Here is a 22,162-nt window from a genome sequence, read left to right on the forward strand (position 1 = left end):
GGCGCAGTCGGTTAAGCGTCCGACTTCAGCCAGGTCACGATCTCGCGGTCCGTGAGTTCGAGCCCCGCGTCGGGCTCTGGGCTGATGGCTCAGAGCCTGGAGCCTGTTTCCGATTCTGTGTCTCCCTCTCTCTCTGCCCCTCCCCTGTTCATGCTCTGTCTCTCTCTGTCCCAAAAATAAATAAACGTTGAAAAAAAATTAAAAAAAAAAAAGATATAATTGTCTACATAGGAAGTCCCAAAGGATCTAAAGGCAAATGATTGGAAATAACAGATCTCAGTACATGGTTGAATAGAAGACCAATACACTCAATCATATATAATTTCTTTTTTTATTTAATTTATTTTTTTAAAGTAAACTCTACTCCCAACGTGGGGATTGAACTCATGACCCCGAGATCAAGAGCCTCATGCTTTACTGATGGAGCCAGCCAGGCACCCCTCAGATATCATTTCTAAACACTGGCAACAAACAGAGATATAATTTTAGGGAAAAACACAGTTTGCAATAAGAATTAAAAAAAAATTAGCTACATCCAATGAGAAAGTAGTATAAGACCTGCATGGAATAAATTCTAAAACCCTATTCAAATAACATCAGAGAAGACCTTTTACAGAAATAAATGGTGGGGCACCTGGGTGGCTCAGTTGGTTAAGCATCTGACCCTTGATTTCGGCTCAAGTCATGACCCCAGGGGTGTGGGATCGAGCCCACATTGGGCTCTGTGCTGAGTGAGTGTGGAGCCTACTTAAGACTCTCTCTCTGCCTCTCCCTCTCTCTCTGCACCTCCCCTGCTTGCAACCATGGTCTCTCTCTCTCTCTCAAATAAATAAATAAATGGTGAAGGGTCTTCAATAGGAAGAACTCTGTCAGTCCTCCCCATTCTGATCTATAGATTCAATGTAATTTAATTCCAAATCCTAATGGTTTCCTCCTCAAACTGATAAGCTGATTCTAAAACTTGTATAGATGAACAAAGATCAAAATATAAAATAACAAAGACTCTTAGAGAAGAATAAGGTAGAAGGACTCACCCTATCAGATTTTAAGACATTCAAAACTAAGGATTTCATTTCTTCAAAAGACCCCACAAAAGACTCTGTAGACAAGCCACAAACCAATAGCAGATATTTGCAACATGTATAATCAGTGGTGTGCCAGTCAATGTTTAAAAGCTAGCTGTCCATGACTTGTAGGGTTGGATGATTTCCGTGGAGCAGATAATCCCATCAAGGCCACTTTCAAGCTACCAATGTGATGTCACTAGATACAGAGTGAGGAAGAGATGGAAATGCACAAAATTGCTCTTGGCCAAACCAGCTCCAGCACACCGGTGCATCTGACCCTAAAGCACTTGTTCCTATCATATATAAAGAACTCCCTCTGTATATCAATAGTTAAACATCCCACAATGCCACAGAACATGGGTAAAAGTCATGGGTCGTCATTTTGCCGAAGAGGAAATATAGGGAATAGAAACATAAAATTATATTCTCCACCCTCACTAATAATGCCATAAATGTTAATTAAGATGACAGTCAGAAACCATATTATACTCTCCAGATGGGCTAAAATTAAGAAATACTACTCCACAAAGTCATTGTGAAGACTTGTATCAAGGGCAGCTCCTAAGCAATGCCGGTGTGAGTATATAAATTGGCACAAATGCTCTAAAATGGAACTTGGCATTATCTCATAAAGTCGAACATTCGAATACCCAACAATCCAGCGATATGCACTCTTAGGTACCTACCGTAGGGGAATTCTTGCCCAAGTGCACCAGGAGGCACAGACCTGAGTGTCGACAGTGGCACTTTTTGTAACAGTAAAAAATAAGAACAAAAACATTCTAACCCAAATGTATCAGTCCAGGTTTGTTCAAACCAGCTGAGCCACTATAGAAAGAAACACTGTAATGGGTTTATTAGAGGGATTTGATTGTATGCAGTATAAAAGCTGGTTGCACTGTCTATGCGAGGCTGTCATTCTGTGTTTCTTGCTGGAATGGGTAGTGGGGATGTGAGCGGGGGAAGCCAGGACAAACTGGAAGCCCCAAGGACGCACCGGAATCTGCATTCGTCTCTCACCACTTCCACACCTTTAGTGTGTTCATCACGGAGTTAAACACGCACCTGACCCAAGAGTTGGAGAACCTGAAGCAGGTCCTAAAGGAGTGGGAGAGGCTATGGGTCTGCACAGACCTCCTCAGTGTAGAAATATGGCTGCTTCTTCACCTGCACCTTTTGTTTTGGGCGCGCGATGTCTCTTGTCTTTTCACGTGACACGTCTAAGAGGCTTAGAGAAGTGAAGTGACTTGTAACCGAGAAACCCATATATACATATATATACATTTATTTAATTCCGGTATATACATACGTTATATTAGTTTTAGGTGTACAATATAGTGATTCAGCAATTCTATACATTACTCAGTGCTCATCATGATAATTGTACTCCTTTTTTAAAAAGTTTATTTAGGGGTGCCTGGGTGGCTCAGTCGGTTAAGCATCCGACTTCAGCTCAGGTCATGATTTCATAGTCAGTGAGTTCCAGCCCCACGTCGGGCTCTGTGCTGACAGCTCAGCGCCTGGAGCCTGCTTCGGATTCTGTGTCTCCCTCTCTCTCTGCCCCTCCGCTGCTCCTGCTCTGTCTCTCTCTGTCTCAAAAATAAATTTTAAAAAAACGTTAAAAAAATAATAAAAAGTTCATTTATTTTGAGGTGCGGGGAAGGACAGAGAGAGAGGAAGAAAGAGAAAGAATCCCAAGCACACTCCATGCTATCAGCACAGAGCCCCACACGGGGCTCAAACTCCTGAACTGCAAGATCATGACCTAAAGTAAAATCAAGAGTTGGACACTTAACCAACTGAGCCACCCAGACACCCCGTGATAATTCTACTTTTAATCCCCATCACCTATTTCACCCATCCCCTTACCCACCTCCCCACTGGCAACCATAGTTCTCTACAGTTAAGAATCTGTTTTTTGGTTTGTCTCTTTTGTTTGTTTGTTCCACATGAGTGAAATCCACAAATTCCACGTGAGTGAAATCATGTGATATTTGTCTTTCTCTGACTGACTTCACTTAGTTTTATACTCTGTAGCTCCATCCATGTTGTTGCAAATGGCAAGATTTCATTCTTTTTATGGCTGAGTAATATTCCACTCTATACATATGCCACATCTTCTTTATCCATTCATCAGTCCATGGATACTTGGGTTGCTTCCATAATTTGGTTGTAAATAATACTTCAGTAAACATAGGGGTGCATATATCTTTCTGAATTAGTGTTTTGTATTCTTTGGATAAATACCCAAGAGTTGAATTACTGGATCAGATGGGAATTCTATTTGTAATTTTTTAAGGTTTGTGTTAATGTTTATTCATTTACTTTTTTAAAAGAGAGAGAGAGAGAGCAAGCAGGGGAGGGGCAGAGAGAGAGAGGGAGAGAGAGAATCCCATGCAGGCGCTGCAACTGATGTGGGGCTTGAGCTCACGAACTGTGAGATCATGACCTGAGCTGAAATCAAGAGTCGTATGCTTAATCGGCTGAGCCACCCAGGTCCCCCTATTTGTAATTTTTTAAAGAAACCTCCATATTATTTTCTACAGTGGCTACACCAGTTAGCATTCCCATTAACAGGGCAAGAGGGTTCCCCTTTCACCACCTCCTCGCCAACACCTGTTTCTTGTGTTGTTGATTTTAGCCATCCTGACAGTTGTAAAGTGATATATCATTATGGTTTTGATTTGCATTTCCCTGATGATAAGTGATGTTGAACATCTTTTCATGTGTCTCTTGGCCATCTGGATGTCTTCTTTGGAGACATGTCTGTTCATGTCTTCTGCCCCTGTATCTATTTTGTATTCTGCCTCCTTATCAGATATGTCATTTGTAAATATCTTCTCCCATTCCATAGGCTGCCTTTTATTGTGCTGATGGTTTCCTTCGCTGTGCAGAAGCTTTTTATTTTCGTGTATCCCCAATGGTTTATTTTTGCTTTTATTTCCCCTGCCTCAGGAGACGTCTCTAGAAAAATGTTGATGTTGTCAATGTCAGAGAAATTACTGCCCATGCTGTCTTCTAGGATTTTTACGATTTCAGGTCTCTCACTTAGATCTTTAATTTATTTTGAGTTAATTTTTGTGTATGGTGTATGAAAGAGGCCAGTTTCATTCTTCTGCAAGTAGCTGTCCAGTTCTCCCAACACCATTTGTAGAAGAGGCTTTTTCCCATTGCATATTCTTGACTCTTTTGTTGAAAATTAATGGAACATATAATTGTGGGTTTGATTCTGGGTTCTCTATCCTGTTCCATTGATCTATGTGTCTAGTGTGCCAGTACCATGCTGTTTTGATTACTACAGCTTTGTAGTATGTCTTGAAATCTGGGGTTGTGATGCCTCCAGTTTTGTTCTTTTTCAAGATTGCTTTGGCTATTTGAGATTCTCTTGTGGTTCCATAGAAACTTTAGAATTGTCCATTTTGTTATAGTTCTGTGAAAAATGCTGTTGATGTTTTAATGGGAATTGCATTAAATCTGTAGGTTGCTTTGGGGAGCACGGACGTTTTAATATTTCTTCTCCCCATCCATGAGCACGGAATATCTTTCCATTTGTTTGTGTCATCTTTGATTTCTTTCATCAATGTTTTATAGTTTTCAGAGTGTAGTCCTTGGTTTATTCCTGGCTATTTTCTTCTTTTTGGTGCAATTACGGATGGGACTGTTAATTTTTTTTCTGCTACTTCATTATTAGCGTATAGAAATGCAACAGATTTCTGTATTTTGATTTTGTATCCTGCAACCTTACTGAATTTGTTTATCAGTTCTAGTAATTTTCTGGAAGCCTATTTTTAAGAAATATCCTTATGCATCTGAAACTCTTTTCTAAAATTTTTTAAATGTTTATTTTTAAGAGAGAGAGAAACGGAGCGTGAGCAGGGGAGGGGCAGAGAGAGAGGGAGGCACAGAACCTGAAGCAGGCTCCAGGCTCTGAGCTGTCAGCATAGAGCCTGACGCAGGGCTCAAACCCATGAACTGATCATGACCTGAGCTGAAGTTGGATGCTTAATTGACTGAGCCACCCAGGCATCCCCTGAAACTCTTTCCAAAAGAGTACATGTCAGTGTTTTGGATTGGGATACATACTATTCCTCCTCTCCAAGGGACATCCCTGACCCATGGACTTGTGCCTCTTGCCTCTGATGATACCATTAGGCAGGCTTAGGTCGATTTGCAATAACAGATCTACTTACGTAATTATTCACCAAAGGAAATGACTCATTCTACTGCAAATAGATGTGATCTCAGGAATGATTTCCTCCTGGATCTTTATAATATAATCTTAACTAAATCTGAGCGCTGCATCTAAATGTTCATTTTATTTAAATATGAATTACTGGCTTTGAGCTGTGGCCAAGTTCTCAATGCTCTATCCAAATCTGGCATCATATTATCCATGGTTTCTCTGTGACTACTAATCTAAGGGGAACAAAAACACTCTTTGATGGAAGAGGATAGTAAATTCCTAACCTTCATTTCTCTCTTCTTAACTACTCATCTAGGAGGCAGTTTAAATCTACCGCTAAAACACAGCATTACAATTCAAATTATCTTGGGGCTCCTGGCTGGCTCAGCCGCTGCAGCATGTGACTCTTGATTTTGGGGTCGCGAGTTCAAGCCCCACATTGGGTGTGGAGCCTACATTCAGAAAAACAAAAGAATTAAAATTATTTAAGAGAATAAGTCCTTGTCAATGCATTTATTGTGGGCAATAGTAATAAAACAGAGTTCCATTACTGGGGGAGTATTTGGATAATCTCCTCAAGAATATTACAGCAACGTTGGGGCGCCTGGGTGGCGCAGTTGGTTGAGCGTCCGACTTCGGCCAGGTCACGATCTCGCGGTCCGGGAGTTCGAGCCCCGCGTCGGGCTCTGGGCTGATGGCTCGGAGCCTGGAGCCTGTTTCCGATTCTGTCTCCCTCTCTCTCTGCCCCTCCCCCATTCATGCTCTGTCTCTCTCTGTCCCAAAAATAAATAAAAAAAAAAAAACGTTGAAAGAATATTACAGCAACGTATAATTTGATGCAAATTTTTCTTCCTCTGTCTTTAAAATCATTGGGCTGAGCGTAATTAATTAGAGTTGAATGCAACTTTATATTAGGTGTTTTGCCATGGTTTTATATTTTGAATAACAGATGCTTTATTTTATAATTAATGTAGTTTTAAACAGGGCTATTCCCATAGGCTTCTACACATGTTTACAAACACACACATATATATATACACAATATATATATGTATATGTTTATTTTTGCAAGAGACAGAGTGCAAGTGGGGGATGGGCAGAGAGAGAGAGAGAGAGTGAGAGAGAGGGAGACACAGAATCCGAAGCAGGCTCCAGGCTCTGAGCTGTCAGCACAGAGTCCGACGCGGGGCTCTAACTCACAAACTGTGAGATTGTGACCTGAGCTGAAGCTGGACACTTAACAGATTGAGCCACCCAGGTGCTCCTATTTATATATATATATGTGTGTGTGTATATATATATATATATATATATACACATATATATATTCTTTTTAATACATTTTATGTTCAGGCTTGTGTGTGTGTGTGAAAGAGAGAGAGAGAGAGAATGCACACGAGCAGGCAAGAAGGGAAGGGGTAGAGAGAGAGGGAGAGAGAGAGTTCAATGCTGTCAGTGCAGAGCCCAATATGGGGCTCGATCGCATGATCTTAAGATCATGACCTGAGTTGAAATCAAGAATCAGACGATTAACCAATTGAGCTGCCCAGGTGCCCCTACAAACACTTATATTTTAATGAAAGGAGACATGAATAACAAATACTTTAGTTTAAATCATTTCAGTGACTGAAAATCTAGTTTCCTAAAGTGAATTGGAAGGTAATGATTCAAAGTTGCAATTTTTTCTCTGCCAAACGATTTGTCAGTTGAGTTCTCCTGCTGACATTAAAATATCATTTAATTCACCAAAACGTAATTCATAGTCTGCTTTTCTAGGAATGTGTTTTTTACGAAGTGAGATATATTGATACTTCTTTCATTTCAAGTCACCTCTATCCTTTTTTGGTAATTTATTTTGACTACTAATAAGATAGTTTACAACAGGGACGCCTACGTGGCTCAGTGGGTTAAGCGTCTGACCTTGGCTCAGGTCACGATCTCACGGTTCATGAGTTCGAGCCCTGCTTCCAACTCACTGCTGTCAGCACAGAAACCCCTTCAGATCCTCTGTCCCCCTCTATCTCTGCCTCTCCCCCGCTCACGTTCCCTCTCTCTCAAAAATAAATAAACACTTTTAAAAAAAGACATTTTACAATAAAATGCCCCCACAACCCACATATTTATAAATCTACCTATTGGGTTATATTCTGATACGGTTATTATTCAGAGACCTCGAAAGAGAGACAGGCAAACTTCCTTTTGCAAAGAGGAAAACACTACCAATCAACTGAGCTGAGATAATTTCACACACAGACAATAATAGGCTGCTTTGACCTTTCCCTTCTTTTACTCCTTTTTTTTTTTCAGTTTATTTATTTATTTTGAGAAAGACAGAGGCGGTGCGAGTGGGAGGGGCAGAGGGATAGAGAGAGAATCCCAAGCAGGCTCGTACTGCCAGCGCAGAGCCCGATGGGGGGCTTGAACCCACAAAACACTGAGATCAAGACCTGAGCTGAAGCGAAGAGTCAGATGCTTCGCGGACTGAGCCACCCAAGTGCCTCTCCCTTTACTCTTTTGGGTCTAGACCTGAGGGGTTAAGGTGTCTGGATATGTGCCCCTGGCCTGTGGGTACCTGCCACAAACTGGGTTTTCGGGGAAGCAGACTCTGAGACAGACATTAGGGTACAGGAAGTTTATTGGGAAGTGCTCTTGGAATCAAACCAGCCAACTGCTCTGGCTTAGGCCCGTATTAGGGGAGAGAGCAATGCCTTCCCCCCCAGGCTAAGGGGAAGATGAATCTAGGGGTTTACAGCCCAGCTGTTCTCCACATCAACATTCTCGTTCCAGTGCCAACTTTGGAAGAAATGTTTATTTTGATTAAGGCAGGCAATACTCTTTTAAATCAAGGATCTGTAAATACTCATTGCGGAACACTTTTTGAGATTTGTAATTTCAATTATAATCTTCATGATCAATGAGCAATTTAGAATAATACAGCATTGTACCGAAAGGAGCTTGCTACATATTTATTTCAGTGTCTTAAGAATTAAAAAATTAGTGTTTTCTGCCTTTTAGAAAATGTAAATTTTTTTCCCTCAAAATCTGCTTTTGTTGTTGTCTTTACGTGGCCTCCTAGGGCTCTCCTTGGCCTTCTACACCTGTTCTTGCTGTCAGTTAGGTAGAGATGTTTGGCAAGAAAGAAAAATCTGAGCGGGACCCACCCAGCTTTTATATCCTGCATGGCTGAACTTTAATGAAAGTTTGAGCTTTTCCAAAAGTCTGGTCTCCGCTGACTGGGGAGGAAAAACAGTTGGAAAAAAAAAAATTGCTTTGAGCATGTGAACCATGTAATTTCATTTGAACTAAGGAATTCCAAAAATACTTGCTTATTGAAAGGGCAGTTATGTTTTTTGTGTTGGAACTTGTTTTGGAGAATAAGAAATACCAGCTCTTCCCTCCCTTACTTTTTCTCATAAACATAAAAAAAAAAATTAGAGACTGGGTGTCTGGGTAGGAAAATAGTGCAGAGAGTGTAAGGTGGACCGCAAAAGAGACCTTGCTTGGGACATCTATCCACTCTTCTGTGACCTATTGAGCCCCCTCAGCTTGAAACCACCCTCTCCCCACTCTGATGGTAATACAGGGCTCCATCTGGCCACGTCTCCAAGATTACAGTAGTTGGAGTGATACCCAGACATTTTGTCAGTTCTTCTCACTGATGCCAATGTAAAGGCTGTGCCAGCAGAGAGACAGAAACTTCTGGGTCCCTGCTGGGCAACCCGGTCAAACAGAACATTTTTAAAAGATTTTTTTAATGTTTACTTTTATACTATTAAAAACTATTGTTAATGTTTATTTATTTTTGAGAGAGAGAGAGGGAGAGAGAGAGAGGGAGAAAATGAACAGGGGAGGGGCAGAGAGAGAGGGAGACAGAGGATCCAAAGCAGGTTCCACGCTGTCAGTGCAGAGCCCTGTGTGGGGCTCAAACTCACGAACTATGAGACCCTGACCTGAGCCTAAGTCAGACCCTTAACCGGGTGAGTCACGCAGGTGCCCGAAGCAGAACATTTTTAGGTCGTGTCTGACAATTGATCTCTGTGAGGGGATCAGGTGTTAATAAAAATATTCACAACTAGCATTTGGAGGAATATGTACTATTGTCAATCACAATATTGGGGACTTTTACACGAGTGACACAATTCAATCCCTACAACACTCTTTTATGGAGTTTTGAAGTTTAGAGAGGTTAAGAACCCAGATTTTGGGGGCACCTGGGTGGCTCAGTCGGTTAAGTCTCTGACTGCAGTTCAGGTCACGATCTCGCGATTCGTGGGTTTGAGCCCTGCATTGGACTCTGTGCTGACAGCTCAAAGCCTGAGCCTGCTTTATATTCTGTGTCTACCTCTCTCTCTGCCCCTCCCACGCTCACATTTTCTCTCTCTCTCTCTCTCTCTCTCACTCTCTCAAAAATAAACATTCAAAAAATTAAAAACAAAAACAAAAAGAGAACCCAGATTTTGAAAACAATCAGTCTGTCTCCAGAGCCTTTGTTCCTTTTCCCTCATCTGTGAGCCCTGGCTTTTGACAATGGGTTTCACTGTGCTTGATTAGAATCTTAGGCACCAGTGTAGCAGATGCTCTTGGTGCTCTGACCATGTCTCCTTGGGGCTTCAGCAACCGCCAGCAGGTGCACCACCTTGCAATGGCTTTTTCTAGTGGCCGGAGATCCAACCATGAGTGTGGAAGCCCAGTGTGCGGAGATTTAACACCTCCCAGGAGCAGCCCCTCTCTGATGACTGATTAGAGTTGGTGTATAACTCTCTCGCTCCCTCACTTCCCAGGTAGAATACCTCAGAGGCACGGGTCCCACACTGGTTCCCAGAATTCCTCAGAGAGACTAAGCACCTGTTACCCATGGTGCCAACAAGCTTGGAAACACTCCTTTTGTTGGCCGTCTTCCCTACCATGTCTTACTTTCCCTGCTGGAATTTTCCGACATCACCACCCAAACTATTTGTGTGTGTATTTATGTCTCAGAGTCAGCTTCTGGGGAAACCAACACGAAGACAATGAATAAAGGTGAGGATAAAATATAGAATAAAGAATGCTGAGGATGTAATCATAGGAAACGAATAAGGAAATTGTTAGTATGCTTTCATGATGAAGAAGCTTAGAAATGTCCATTTTTTAAAAATTTATGTATTTATTTTGAGGGGGGGAGGGGCAGGGAGAGAGGGGAAAGAGAATCCCAAGTAACCTCTGCGCTGTCAGCGCAGAGCCCAACGAGGGCTCGAACCCATGAACCGTGAGATCATGACCTGAGCTGAAATCAAAAGTCCAACAACTCAGCCCCAAGACTGAGCCACCCCGGTAACCCAGAAATGTCCAATATTTTTATCAAGTCTATAGATTAGGAGAATGAGGATGATAGTCAACATTGTAATAATGTTGTTTGGTGACTGATGGGGAGTATACTCATGATGGTGAGTGTAGTATAATGTACAGAATTGTTGAATCACTGCATTGTACGCCTGAAACTAATATAACATTGTATGTCAACTATACCTCAGTTATACAATGTTTTTAATAGAGGGTGATTAAGCCTTAAGTAAATGTTTCTTCTAGTGAATATTTAGCCACAAGAGGGAACTATGTGAGCAAAAATTGGATATTTTGAGATAATCTCTAGAGGACCTCAGCACCCATGCCCATCCCTGGAGTCTTGAAGCATCCCAATATGTCTGCCACATTTTAGCCAAATAGTGTTTTGCCCATAGACCTGGGCTACAGAGCTGAATAACTCCTCTCTGCCTTTAAGAGACATTAACAGGTAAACTGGCTTTTATCCACCACATCATGGGAAGAGGTGGCCTTTGCAGCAAAGTGTGCACAGGCAATGGCCAACTTCCTTTCCTAATCCATACACTAGGCTCATCTACTGATCTACGCCCCTGTGCTTCCCCCACCTGTTAGGGTAAAAACATGGAAGGAGCTCTCTCCATCCTTGTCCATTTTCTTCTTTGCTATTGAAGAATCCTGAGATGACCAGCAAGGAGGTTGCTTGGGGCCTTGGAAGTGTAGGTGGAGAGGAGTCCCTGGGACCCTGTTCTCCCTTCTCAGAGTCCTGCAGAAGGAGATCCTCACATGCTGGGAAGCAGCAGGAAGTGCCACACAAGGCAAGAGCACAGCTACCTTTGGAGGAGAGTAAGACCCCGCAGTGCATTATGCTGGGCATTTTTAGGGAGTGACTTGGGAAGGGAGAGAGACTTCCGTTGGTGAATCAAATGTGGAACTGAGGTGGGTGGGTTAATGTTGTTAAAATTCTATACAGTTATTAAACGGTTAATTCCTGGTTCATGTATTGCCTCTGACATCATACCTGGGTGATATGATTCCTTCTCTCTCTTGCCTCCACTGCTGATTTTCAAGAGTCCCCACGACCCTTTGGATAAATTCTTGTCTTCATTATTGCTTAAGCTATAAAGGATGCTGTCCTCCAGGTGAACATGAAAATGCTGATTTCACTCAGTTTCTTAGCAGAGTAATTTTTCTTTCTTTTCTTTTTTTTAAAGTTTATTTATTTATTTTGAGTGGGGGGCAGGGGGAGAGAGAATCCCAAGCAGGCTCCACACTGGCAGCATGCAGCCTGATGTGGGGCTCAAATCCACAAACCGTGAGATCATGACCTGAGCCAAAACCAAGAGTCAAGTGCTCAATTGACTGAGCCACCCAGGTGCCCCAGCAGAATAATTTTTCTGCATGAAGCATTGAGCCAGAAAAAAAAATATTCTTAGGAATTAAAAAAAATTTAATTAGCAAGTCAGCCGAACATAAATTACTACGTATATCTAGTAAGTGAGAAAATAAGTCTGTGGAAAGAGACAATATAGTGAAATTGATAAGCCCAAGTCTGTGGAAAGAGACAATATAGTGAAATTGATAAGCTCAAGTCTGTGGAAGAAGACAATATAGTGAAATTGATAAGCTCAAGTTTGGCCTCCATTGCTTCCCAAGTCTGTGAACCTTGAGTCTCTCTAGAAGCCTCAGTTTTTTCATCTGTGAAACAGGGATGCTATCTATCTCATACGATTGTTAAGAGGATAAAAACTAATTAACGCAGAGTGCTTCGAGCAGTCTCTAGCACACAATAAGGGCTGAATAAATAATGGTTACTGTTATTTGTGAGACAGAAGCCATCATTAGGAAGGTCTCCTTTGTTCTAAGGCATGGAGTACTCTGAACTCTTGGTTTCTAGCATTAAAAAAAGTGAAAATCTGAGTAGATAGGTACTATGACTGTCTTCATTCTACGGATGGGGCACAGTTAAGGGGGGCTCAGTGGGCCAGCAATGCAGCATGAAAGTGAGCGGGATGAGCCACAGTCCATCAGCATGGTGGGCTCGACTCACTCCTGATGGTTGCTACTGAATGACCTCCGGTCACGCCAACCACAGTCTTCATTCGCTTTCAATGGCAGGGTTGCTACGTCCTTCAGACAGCTCTTTCCATCAGGAAATCAAGAAAACTCTGGCTTGCCAGAGGAGGGATTGGAGGAGGGATCATGCTTCCATCAACCAGGAATCCAGTGTACCTTCTGACTTGTTTCCGTGCGGGGAGGACAACGGGCAGGTGCGGTTCGGAAACTCTAGCACATGTATAAAGAGAGTATAAAAGGGGGGCACTTTAGCTATTTTACTCCTGATCAACTCTTTGTCAGCCTTATTAAAATGCATGAGAATCACCGGGCTATTTGTTAAAAATGCTAACTCTTGGCCTGGGACTTGGCCAAGGAATCCACATTTAAATTCTCCACATGATTTTGATGCAGTCGATGAGCAGACCACACTTTGTGAAAACTGATCTCCTCAATAACAAATGAACATACTTTAAAAAAAACCCACTTATTATTCTTCTGGTTATGAGAGAAAAAAATTAGAAAATGCTTATAATACAAAGGAAAATAGAACCCAGTCATAATGATACTTTCTACAGATGACTATCACAAATACTTGACGGCTGTCCCTCTAAGTTCTCCTTTAAAAAACATGCAGCTGCTCCTCTTTCAAATACTTATAATCAAGTGTATTGAATATTCAGTTTCATAGATATGTTCCTTTTATATTAATTCTTCAATCATTTTATAAATGACTTCTGTGTTTGAAATATGTATAAAATTACTCTATGAAATCCACTTATATTCCTGTTGGGTCTAGAAACTGGACTGGATGCTATTTAAAGCCTACTCTATGATGCCATACTTGTAAGAGTTGTGCCATTCTTCGAGCGTAAGGATTAACCACGTTCAAACTTGATGGAGAATCCAAAACTACATCCTCCAAAATTTCAAAGCTCAAGAGCAAATCTTAAAGTTTAAGTGCAGACATTCTAATGTGATATAGTATCAAAGGTAATGATAGCATTTCTTCGGAGACGATGTACAAACGGCCAACAATTATGTGAAAGGATGTTCGATATCCCTCATCATCAGAGAAATGCAAGTCAAAACCACAATGAGATGTTACCTCACATCCATGAAAATGGATGGTTTTCCACCTGTGTGAGGCATTTGAAGTAGTCAAATTCACAGAAACAGAAAGTAGAATGGTGCTCATAAGGGGCAGGGGAAAAAGAGAAGTTACAGTTTAATGAATACATTTCACTTTTGCAAGATGAAAACGTTCTGGTGACGTGTTTCCCAATTATGAATGTACTTAAGCTAGTAAACTGCATGCTTCACAATGGTAGATTTTATGTTATGTGTTTACCACAATAAAATAACATAAACCATAAGAAAGATAATAAAAATGACAGTGTTGCCCTTTTATAACATTTTGGACTGTTACAAAACAGTGATATCTTATAGTCAATGGTAAGGTTCGGTTCGATAAAACATCGTCATGGAACCTGCTAATTTCTAGAATCATACTCACTTGGCGTTTATAATTCTTTTTTTTTTTAATAGAAAGGAACTTAAAAAAAATTTTTTTAATGCTTATCCAAGAGAGAGAAAGAAAGAGAAACAGGGAGAAAGAACAGGGGAGGGGCAGAGAGAGTGAGGGACAGAAGATCTGAAGCGGGCTCTGTGCTGAGAGCAGAGAGCCCGATGTGGGGCCTGAACTCACGAACCGTGAGATCATGACCTGAGCTGAAGTCAGACAGATAACTGACTAGACATCCAGGTGCTCCGGGGTTTATAATTCTTGAAACTGTCAGATTAAACCTAATGGAAAATATAAGAATAATGGATGAGAATAGGCCAGGAGTCAAAATTATTAGACACTAGAATGGTGTGTTACAAGTGGGCATTACATTTGACTCGAATCTCCCTGATAAACATGAAAGATAAAGGGCTAACACAACGAATGTGAATTTTTGCCCAAATTAATGAAGACGTATTTGTCTAAATAGAGAGGGAGAAGGAGAAGGAGAAGGAGAGAGAGAGAGAGGAGAGAGAGGTCTAATTAGAATTATAGCAAACTCTATTTTCTCATGTTAAACAAGGTCTGTTTCCAACTCCTCTTGCTACTTTAATAGAGAATGCACACAGAAAATTCAGCTATCGCATTTTTTATACTGGAAAACTCTTTGAGACATAGTCAAACAGAACAATTGTTATTGTTGGCTAATTTAAGTGAAATTAGGTCTGTCTCCAACAATTTTTTAAAATTTATATATAAAGAAAACACATTTCCCTGAGATCAGGAACATGACAGGGATGTCCACTCTCACCGCTGTTGTTTAACATAGTGTTGGAAGTTCTAGCATCAGCAATCAGACAACAAAAGGAAAGCAAAGGCATCAAAATTGGCAAAGATGAAGTCAAGCTTTCACTTTTTGCAGATGACATGATATTATACATGGAAAATCCAATAGACTCCACCAAAAGTCTGCTAGAACTGATACATGAATTCAGCAAAGTTGCAGGATACAAAATCAACGTACAGAAATCAGTTGCATTCTTATACACTAACAATGAAGCAACAGAAAGACAAAGAAACTGATCCCATTCACAATTGCACCAAGAGGCATAAAATACCTAGGGATAAATCTAGCCAAAGATGTAAAAGATCTGTATGCTGAAAACTATAGAAAGCTTATGAAGGAAATTGAAGAAGATATAAAGAAATGGAAAAACATTCCATGCTCATGGATTGGAAGAATAAATATTGTCAAAATGTCAATTCTACCCAAAGCTATCTACACATTCAATGCAATCCCAATCAAAATTGCACCAGCATTCTTCTCAAAACTAGGACAAGCAATCCTAAAATTCATATGGAACCACAAAAGGCCCTGAATAGCCAAAGTAATTTTGAAGAAGAAGACCAAAGCAGGAAGCATCACAATCCCAGACTTTAGCCTCTACTACAAAGCTGTAATTATCAAGACAGCATGGTATTGGCACAAAAACAGACACGTAGACCAATGGAATAGAATAGAAACCCCAGAACTAGACCCACAAACGTATGGCCAACTAATCTTTGACAAAGCAGGAAAAAAGACAGTCTCTAACAAATGGTGCTGGGAGAACTGGACAGCAACATGCAGAAGAATGAAACTAGACCACTCTCTCACACCATTCACAAAAATAAACTCAAAATGGATAAAGGACCTGAATGTGAGACAGGAAACCATCAAAACCCTAGAGGAGAAAGCAGAAAAAGACCTCTCTGACCTCAGCCGTAGCAATCTCTTACTTGACACATCCCCAAAGGCAAGGGAATTAAAAGCAGAAATGGACTACTGGGACCTCATGAAGATAAAAAGCTTCTGCACAGCAAAGGAAACAACCAACAAAACTAAAAGGCAACCAACGGAATGGGAAAAGATATTTGCAAATGACATATCAGACAAAGGGCTAGTATCCAAAATCTATAAAGAGCTCACCAAACTCCACACCCGAAAAACAAATAACCCAGTGAAGAAATGGGCAGAAAACATGAATAGACACTTCTCTAAAGAAGACATCCGGATGGCCAACAGGCACATGAAAAGATGCTCAACGTCGGCTCCTCATCAGAGAAATACAAATCAAAACCACACTCAGATATCACCTCACGCCAGTCAGAGTGGCCAAAATGAACAAATCAGGAGACTATAGATGCTGGAGAGGATGTGGAGAAATGGGAACCCTCTTGCACTGTTGGTGGGAATGCAAACTGGTGCAACCACTCTGGAAAACAGTGTGGAGTTTCCTCAAAACATTAAAAATAGACCTACCCTATGACCCAGCAATAGCACTGCTAGGAATTTACACAAGGGATACAGGAGTACTGATGCATAGGGGCACTTGTACCCCAATGTTTAGAGCAGCACTCTCAACAATAGCCAAATTATGGAAAGAACCTAAATGTCCATCAACTGATGAATGGATAAAGAAATTGTGGTTTATATACACAATGGAATACTACATGGCAATGAGAAAGAATGAAATATGGCCCTCTGTAGCAACGTGGATGGAAATGGAGAGTGTTATGCTAAGTGAAATAAGCCATACAGAGAAAGACAGATACCATATGGTTTCACTCTTATGTGGATTCTGAGAAACTTAACAGAAACCCATGGGGGAGGGGAAGGAAAAAAAAAAAGAGGTTAGAATGGGAGAGAGCCAAAGCAGCATAAGAGACTCTTAAAAACTGAGAACAAACTGAGGGTTGATGCATACGGGGAAGGAAGGGAGGGTGGGTGATGGGTATTGAGGGGGGCACCTTTTGGGATGAGCACTGGGTGTTGTATGGAAACCAATTTGACAATAAATTTCATATATTGAAAAAAAAAAAGAAAACACAAAGCTAAGGACAAGAATAGTGACTCTTCCCATTTTGCTGGATTAGGAAACATAGGCTCTCTCTCTTTATTTTCTAGTTTGTGTTCATGCTTCAGCCCAGACTTGTTTACAACCACGAAGGCCTTTTAATAATAAGCCATCCTGCCTTTATGGTTAATGAAATGATTCCAAGTAATAGTCAACACTGTTGGGAGGATAGGGGACAAAGTAGACTGGTTAGTCACATGTGACCAAAGTTACTGAGATGCTCTTTTTAATTTAAATGTTTATACTTTTTATGACTGCAAATTTCATCTGTATGGAAAAGGAGAGCAAACACCTCAGTGAGTTCCCAGTTACCCATCACTTAGTTTCAAAGATGATTGGCTCACGGCCAACCTTGTTTCATGTATATTTGCACCTTCTCCACTCACCCCCAGGCTACTGAGAAGCCAACTCCTGACACCATTATCATTTCTGCTCAGATACTCATTACCAATCTTCCGAACAGGATAAGTGATAATCAAGAGTCCGGCCCAGAAGCAAATACATCAGCTGTCCATAGTGAAAGCGTAATAAAGGATGAATGTTAAAAGCATATGCAAGAGTCAGCAACTAAAGCAGTATCCTCTTCAGTGAACATTTGCGTAGGCTCTCATAGAGGTCACCAAACATGGGGAGCGGTGCATTCACAACCACAATCCAGTCCTGGTGCTGTGCCATCGTCACAAAGTCTGTGAATGTGAGCAATACACAGGGCCTTTCGTTCTGACCCTCTTGCTAGTCTCAGGACTGCACCTGAGGTGCCAGCACATTGCTCCCTTTGATCCACCAGCATTTCAGGCCCTACTGAAAGCTGGACATTGAGGGCCATTGTCCATCATTAGCAATGTAAACTGTTTCACACTTTTTTCTCTCACTACAAAAGTCACATGTTCATGATAGACGATGTAGAAAATACCAAAAAAGCCCAAAAGAGAACATAAGCAGCACCTGTAATCAGGGGTAAACACCAATGTTTTAGTGCAGGTCTTCACTTTTTTTTTCCCTTTGGCCCACATACTCTCCCTCCCACCCCCACCCCAATGAACATGGGATATTTTACATTCTGTCTTAATTTGCTTTCATTACTGGATAATATATACTAAACATACTTCTATATGATTAAATATTCTTACCACACTTTTTTTTTTTTATTTTTACAAAACATTCCATTCTAAGAGAGAACTGTGATTAATGTCTTTTTGGGGACACTAAGTGACACCTTTGTGGGGTACCTTCTTAAAGCTAAACTCTATACATACCAGTGTTTATTTCCTTGGAAAGTAAGCATTGGATAGAAATAGTTGGGGGCAAGAGTATGCATAATTTAAGGATCTTTCCATTTTTTTAATTAAATTTTTTTTATATTAACTTATTTTGAGACAGAAAGAGAGCAGGGGAGGGGCAGAGAGAGAGGGAAAGAGAAAATCCCAAGCAGGCTCTGCGCTGTCAGCACAGAGCCCAATGCAGGGCTCGAATCCATGAATCGCTAGATTGTGACCTGAGTTGAAATCAAGAGTCAGATGATTTACCGACTGAGTCACGCAGGTGCCCCAAGATCTCTCCATTTTTAAATGTAATTACAACTACACTTAATTTTTTTTGTTTATTTATTTTGAGAAAGATACAGAAAGCAAGCAGGGGAGGGGCAGAGAGAAGAGGAGACAGAATCCCAGGCAGGCTCCACACTGTCCGTGCAGAGCCTGGTGCAGGGCTTGAACCCACAAGCCATGAGAGCCAAAATTGAGAGTTGGACACTTACCAACCAAGCCACCCAAGTGCCCACCAACTATACTTTAGAAAAACTGCATCACATTATAGTCCCAACAGTTTATAAATGTACTTCTGTTTCTGTGCACCCTTACCCACATTATTTCTTGCAATAAAAACAAATCTGTTTGAAAACATGCACCTGTTAATTTTCACTTATCAGCTTAGTCTTCACTCAGAATACAGTTCAGTAAGTTTGACTGCAGAGTGATGTTGGTAGGCTACAAGAAGGAAGATCCATGGCATGGAATTGCTTGTGTATTTTACAAAGTAAACTTAGAATATGATATTTGAAAGTTGGAAAATCCAGCCCATAAGGTTTCTATCACGATATGGAACTCTCATGTAAGGGACTGTGGAGAGTCGGACATATCACCCCACCCTCCAGCTCCTCACTGCCTTCACTAGCACGATTCAATTCAATCCGGTCTCAAGATTGAGTGGGTCTGCAGAAGGAAGGGTTCTTTTCAGGCCATGTGACTTTGGGATCCTCCACCAGTCTGGTCCTGTTTCCTCACTAAGAAAGTAAGAATAAACATCACACCAGTATTACCCACCTTGAAGATTTGCTGTGGAACTAAATCAAGTCATATATTTGAAAATGTTTTGTAAACCTTAAATACTACAGAAGAGTGTAGCGAGGGAATTAGATTCTAAAGTTAGCAAGTAAAGTGAAAACCGAGTGCATGCTCTGCCTGTGTCAAAAATAAACATTAAAAAATTTAAAAAAAAGGGGGGGGGGCTGTGTGGGTGCCTCAGTCCGTTAAGTGTCCGACTTCAGCTCAGGTCATGATCTCATGGTTGGTGGGTTTGAGCCCCATGTCGGACTCTGTGCTGACAGCTCAGAGCCTGGGGCCTGCTTCAGATTCTGTGTGTGTGTGTGTGTGTGTGTGTGTGTGTGTGTGTGTGTCTGCCCCTCTCCCACTCACGCTCTGACTCTGTCTCTCTGAAAAATAAACAAACATTAAAAACTTAAAAAAAACAGAGTGCAAGAAAATTACTTGGAAGTTGGTGCTCTCACTTAGAAGGCACAGAACAAAGACCTCTGAAGGGGAGCTAGGACAAATACATTCTCAGTAAAATTGCCCGTGTAACTGCTGCACTGTAACCTATTTTCATTTTCTCTCTTTCTCTGCCAAGTGTATAACCGAATACAAGTCAGATGAAAGTATGACGCAACTGTATTATTCTTCTACAGTTTTATTTTGGTAAGTCAAGAAACTTCTCTGGGTCTCTTTGTCCAATGGTGTAGTCCAGCTGGATCAGGGTTTCATCCAATTTTCATTTGACACATATTTTCAGAGTTTACTATTGCTGGTGTGTGCCAGGCTGCTGTGCTGGACGTGGGGGTGGGGGGGGACACCAGGAAGGAGACACAGTCTGACCACAAGAGGCCAGTGAGTGGTGCGGCAGTTTCAACTGTGATTTGAGGAATCCTGGGTTCTTTGATCACCTTCTGGGGAATGCAGTGAATGTTTTAAAAAATTATGTAAAAGTTACATATTTTGTTATGAATACCAGCTACAATGCTACATCTGATACTCATTAAGTTACTTTGTTTCCTCCTTTGCTGTTTATTGTTACTTTTTCATGCAACATTTGTTTTAAACCTGGGTTAACTTATTTTTTTAATTTAAAAAATGTGGAAAAATGAAAAGTGAACAAAAGGGGCAGACAATGAGAAGTCTTTTATTTTGGATCCCCCCACCCTTCGCCTTCTCTACACACACTCCATCCCCATTGACGCCGTCCTCCTATTCAGAGGTAACCACTTGGTCAGTACTCAAAAAGAAACAGTTGTTAAGGTGATCCCTGGGGTCCAAAAGTTAAACATCCAACTAGGGAGACTCTAAGGCCCGTCCCAGATCTAAAATTATGTCCAATTCTTTTGTGGCATATACTCTACCGAAGGGTGCAAAAAAAGAGACAGCCTTGCCTTGTCTAACATTGTGGTTGGTAAAGGGATAGATGAATACAAATTGAATTCTTAATTACACGCTAGATTTGGAAACCCGAAGGAAAGAGGACGTGGCTCAGGCACTTTCAAGGCGGGTGGTTTATTCACGGATCGAATAAAGGCCCCCTCTAGGCTGTAAACCCCATGAGGGCAGGAACTCCACCGCCAGCATTCACTGCAGAGCCTGGCACGCAACAGCGGCTCACTAGGCCAAGGACCCCACGGCCCAGCACGGGGAACGGTTGGGGTGGGTGGGCTGGCCAGCAGGGAAGGTCACGTGACTATCGCTCCCCTGCAAATCTCCCCCCACCTTTTCCCCGAGTTGCAGCGCCAGGCCCGGCCCACAAGCCTCACCAATCCGCGAAGGGAGTCAAATTTGGCTTGAGGCCGGGCGAGAGGCGTGTTCCGCGATTCGAATCACCCCGCAACTGGGTCTCGCCCAGTTCGGCCCACTTTCCCCTGAGTCTCAGGCGGTAGTCCCGCCCACCCGGCCCCAACAACGTGGTGCACATTGCAAGTGGGAGGTGCAGAGGGGCCAGAAGGGGGCAAAGGCGCATGCGTGTTGACGCAGCGCGGCGGCCGCTCGTGAAGATAGGGGCGGAGCTTCAGAAAGAAGAGCGACGGCGGGGCGGGGGAAGTAGGGAGAAGTCTCCAAGGCGCGTGCGCGCGGCAAGCCTTCCCCGGCCCGACCCACGCGGCGCGGCGTGGTGACGCCCGTGCGGCCCGAGGAAGGGGTGGGGCCGGGCCGGGGCGGGCCTCCGCGCTCCTCCCGCCCCCTCTCCGTCCCGACTCTCCCTCCCCCTACCTCCCCCACACTGGGCCCCGTCAGCCCAAGGGTTCCTTCGTCGCTTAGCTTCGCGTCGGCCCGGCCCGGCCCGGCCAGCGGGCAGATGCTCCGAGCTGCCGCTGCCGACGCCGCCGACTCGGCCGGTGGCGGTGTGGGAGGCGGGCGTCCGGCCCCGGGCCGCTGAGTGTGACGGACGGGGCCGGGGGCCGCCGGGCGCCGCGGCGTCGGCGGCTCCGCGCGGACCATGTATTTCCTGAGCGGCTGGCCCAAGAGGCTGCTGTGCCCTCTGGGGAGCCCGGCCGAGGCGCCTATCCACGTTCAGTCCGACCCCCAGAGGACTTTCTTCGCCGTGCTGGCCCCGGTCCGCCTCAGCATCTGGTACAGCCGCGTAAGTAGAGCCGCCCGCCGCCTCTCGCCGCTCCCTCCCCGGCGTCCCGGCGCGGTCCCGCCCTCAACTTCCACCCGGCGTCCCGCGCCCCTGCCCCTCGGCGCCCCGCGCCCCTGCCCCTCGGCGCCGGACCCGCGTTCGGCCCCGTTCGGCCGGGGCTCGGGGGGCAGAGGCGGCGGCGGCGGGCTGTGCGCGGCGGGGGCCCCCGCAGAGGCGGACAGGGCCCAGCACCGCCAAGACGCCGGGGAGGGAGCGGCGAGAG

General features: G+C 43.0%; 2 protein-coding genes across 8 annotated transcripts in view; both read left to right on the forward strand.

Annotated features, from left to right (window-relative positions):
* Positions 1–13,121, forward strand: part of PDCD1LG2 (programmed cell death 1 ligand 2) — a 111,490-nt gene extending 98,369 nt beyond the window's left edge. For both annotated transcript variants that reach the window (XM_040449497.1, XM_040449495.1), the window contains exon 8: positions 12,667–13,121. The gene's annotated coding sequence lies outside the window, so the exon portion shown is untranslated. The remainder of the gene's footprint in view (positions 1–12,666) is intronic.
* An 8,398-nt stretch (positions 13,122–21,519) lies between these two features.
* RIC1 (RIC1 partner of RAB6A GEF complex) overlaps positions 21,520–22,162 on the forward strand; it is a 171,283-nt gene continuing 170,640 nt past the window's right edge. For 5 of the 6 annotated variants that reach the window (XR_005782873.1, XR_005782874.1, XR_005782875.1 and 2 more), the window contains exon 1: positions 21,531–21,900. Coding sequence is in view for 3 of the 6 variants with exons in the window: in XM_040449501.1 (XP_040305435.1) it covers positions 21,757–21,900 (144 nt within the window). In the remaining 3 variants the exon portion in view is untranslated. Of the gene's footprint in view, positions 21,901–22,162 lie in introns of all 6 variants that reach the window. The other variant, XM_040449500.1, reaches the window with a different exon arrangement.

This window comes from Herpailurus yagouaroundi, unplaced genomic scaffold, assembly GCF_014898765.1.
Source record: "Herpailurus yagouaroundi ecotype Mexico unplaced genomic scaffold, PumYag 199, whole genome shotgun sequence".
NCBI classification, from domain to species: domain Eukaryota; kingdom Metazoa; phylum Chordata; class Mammalia; order Carnivora; family Felidae; genus Herpailurus; species Herpailurus yagouaroundi.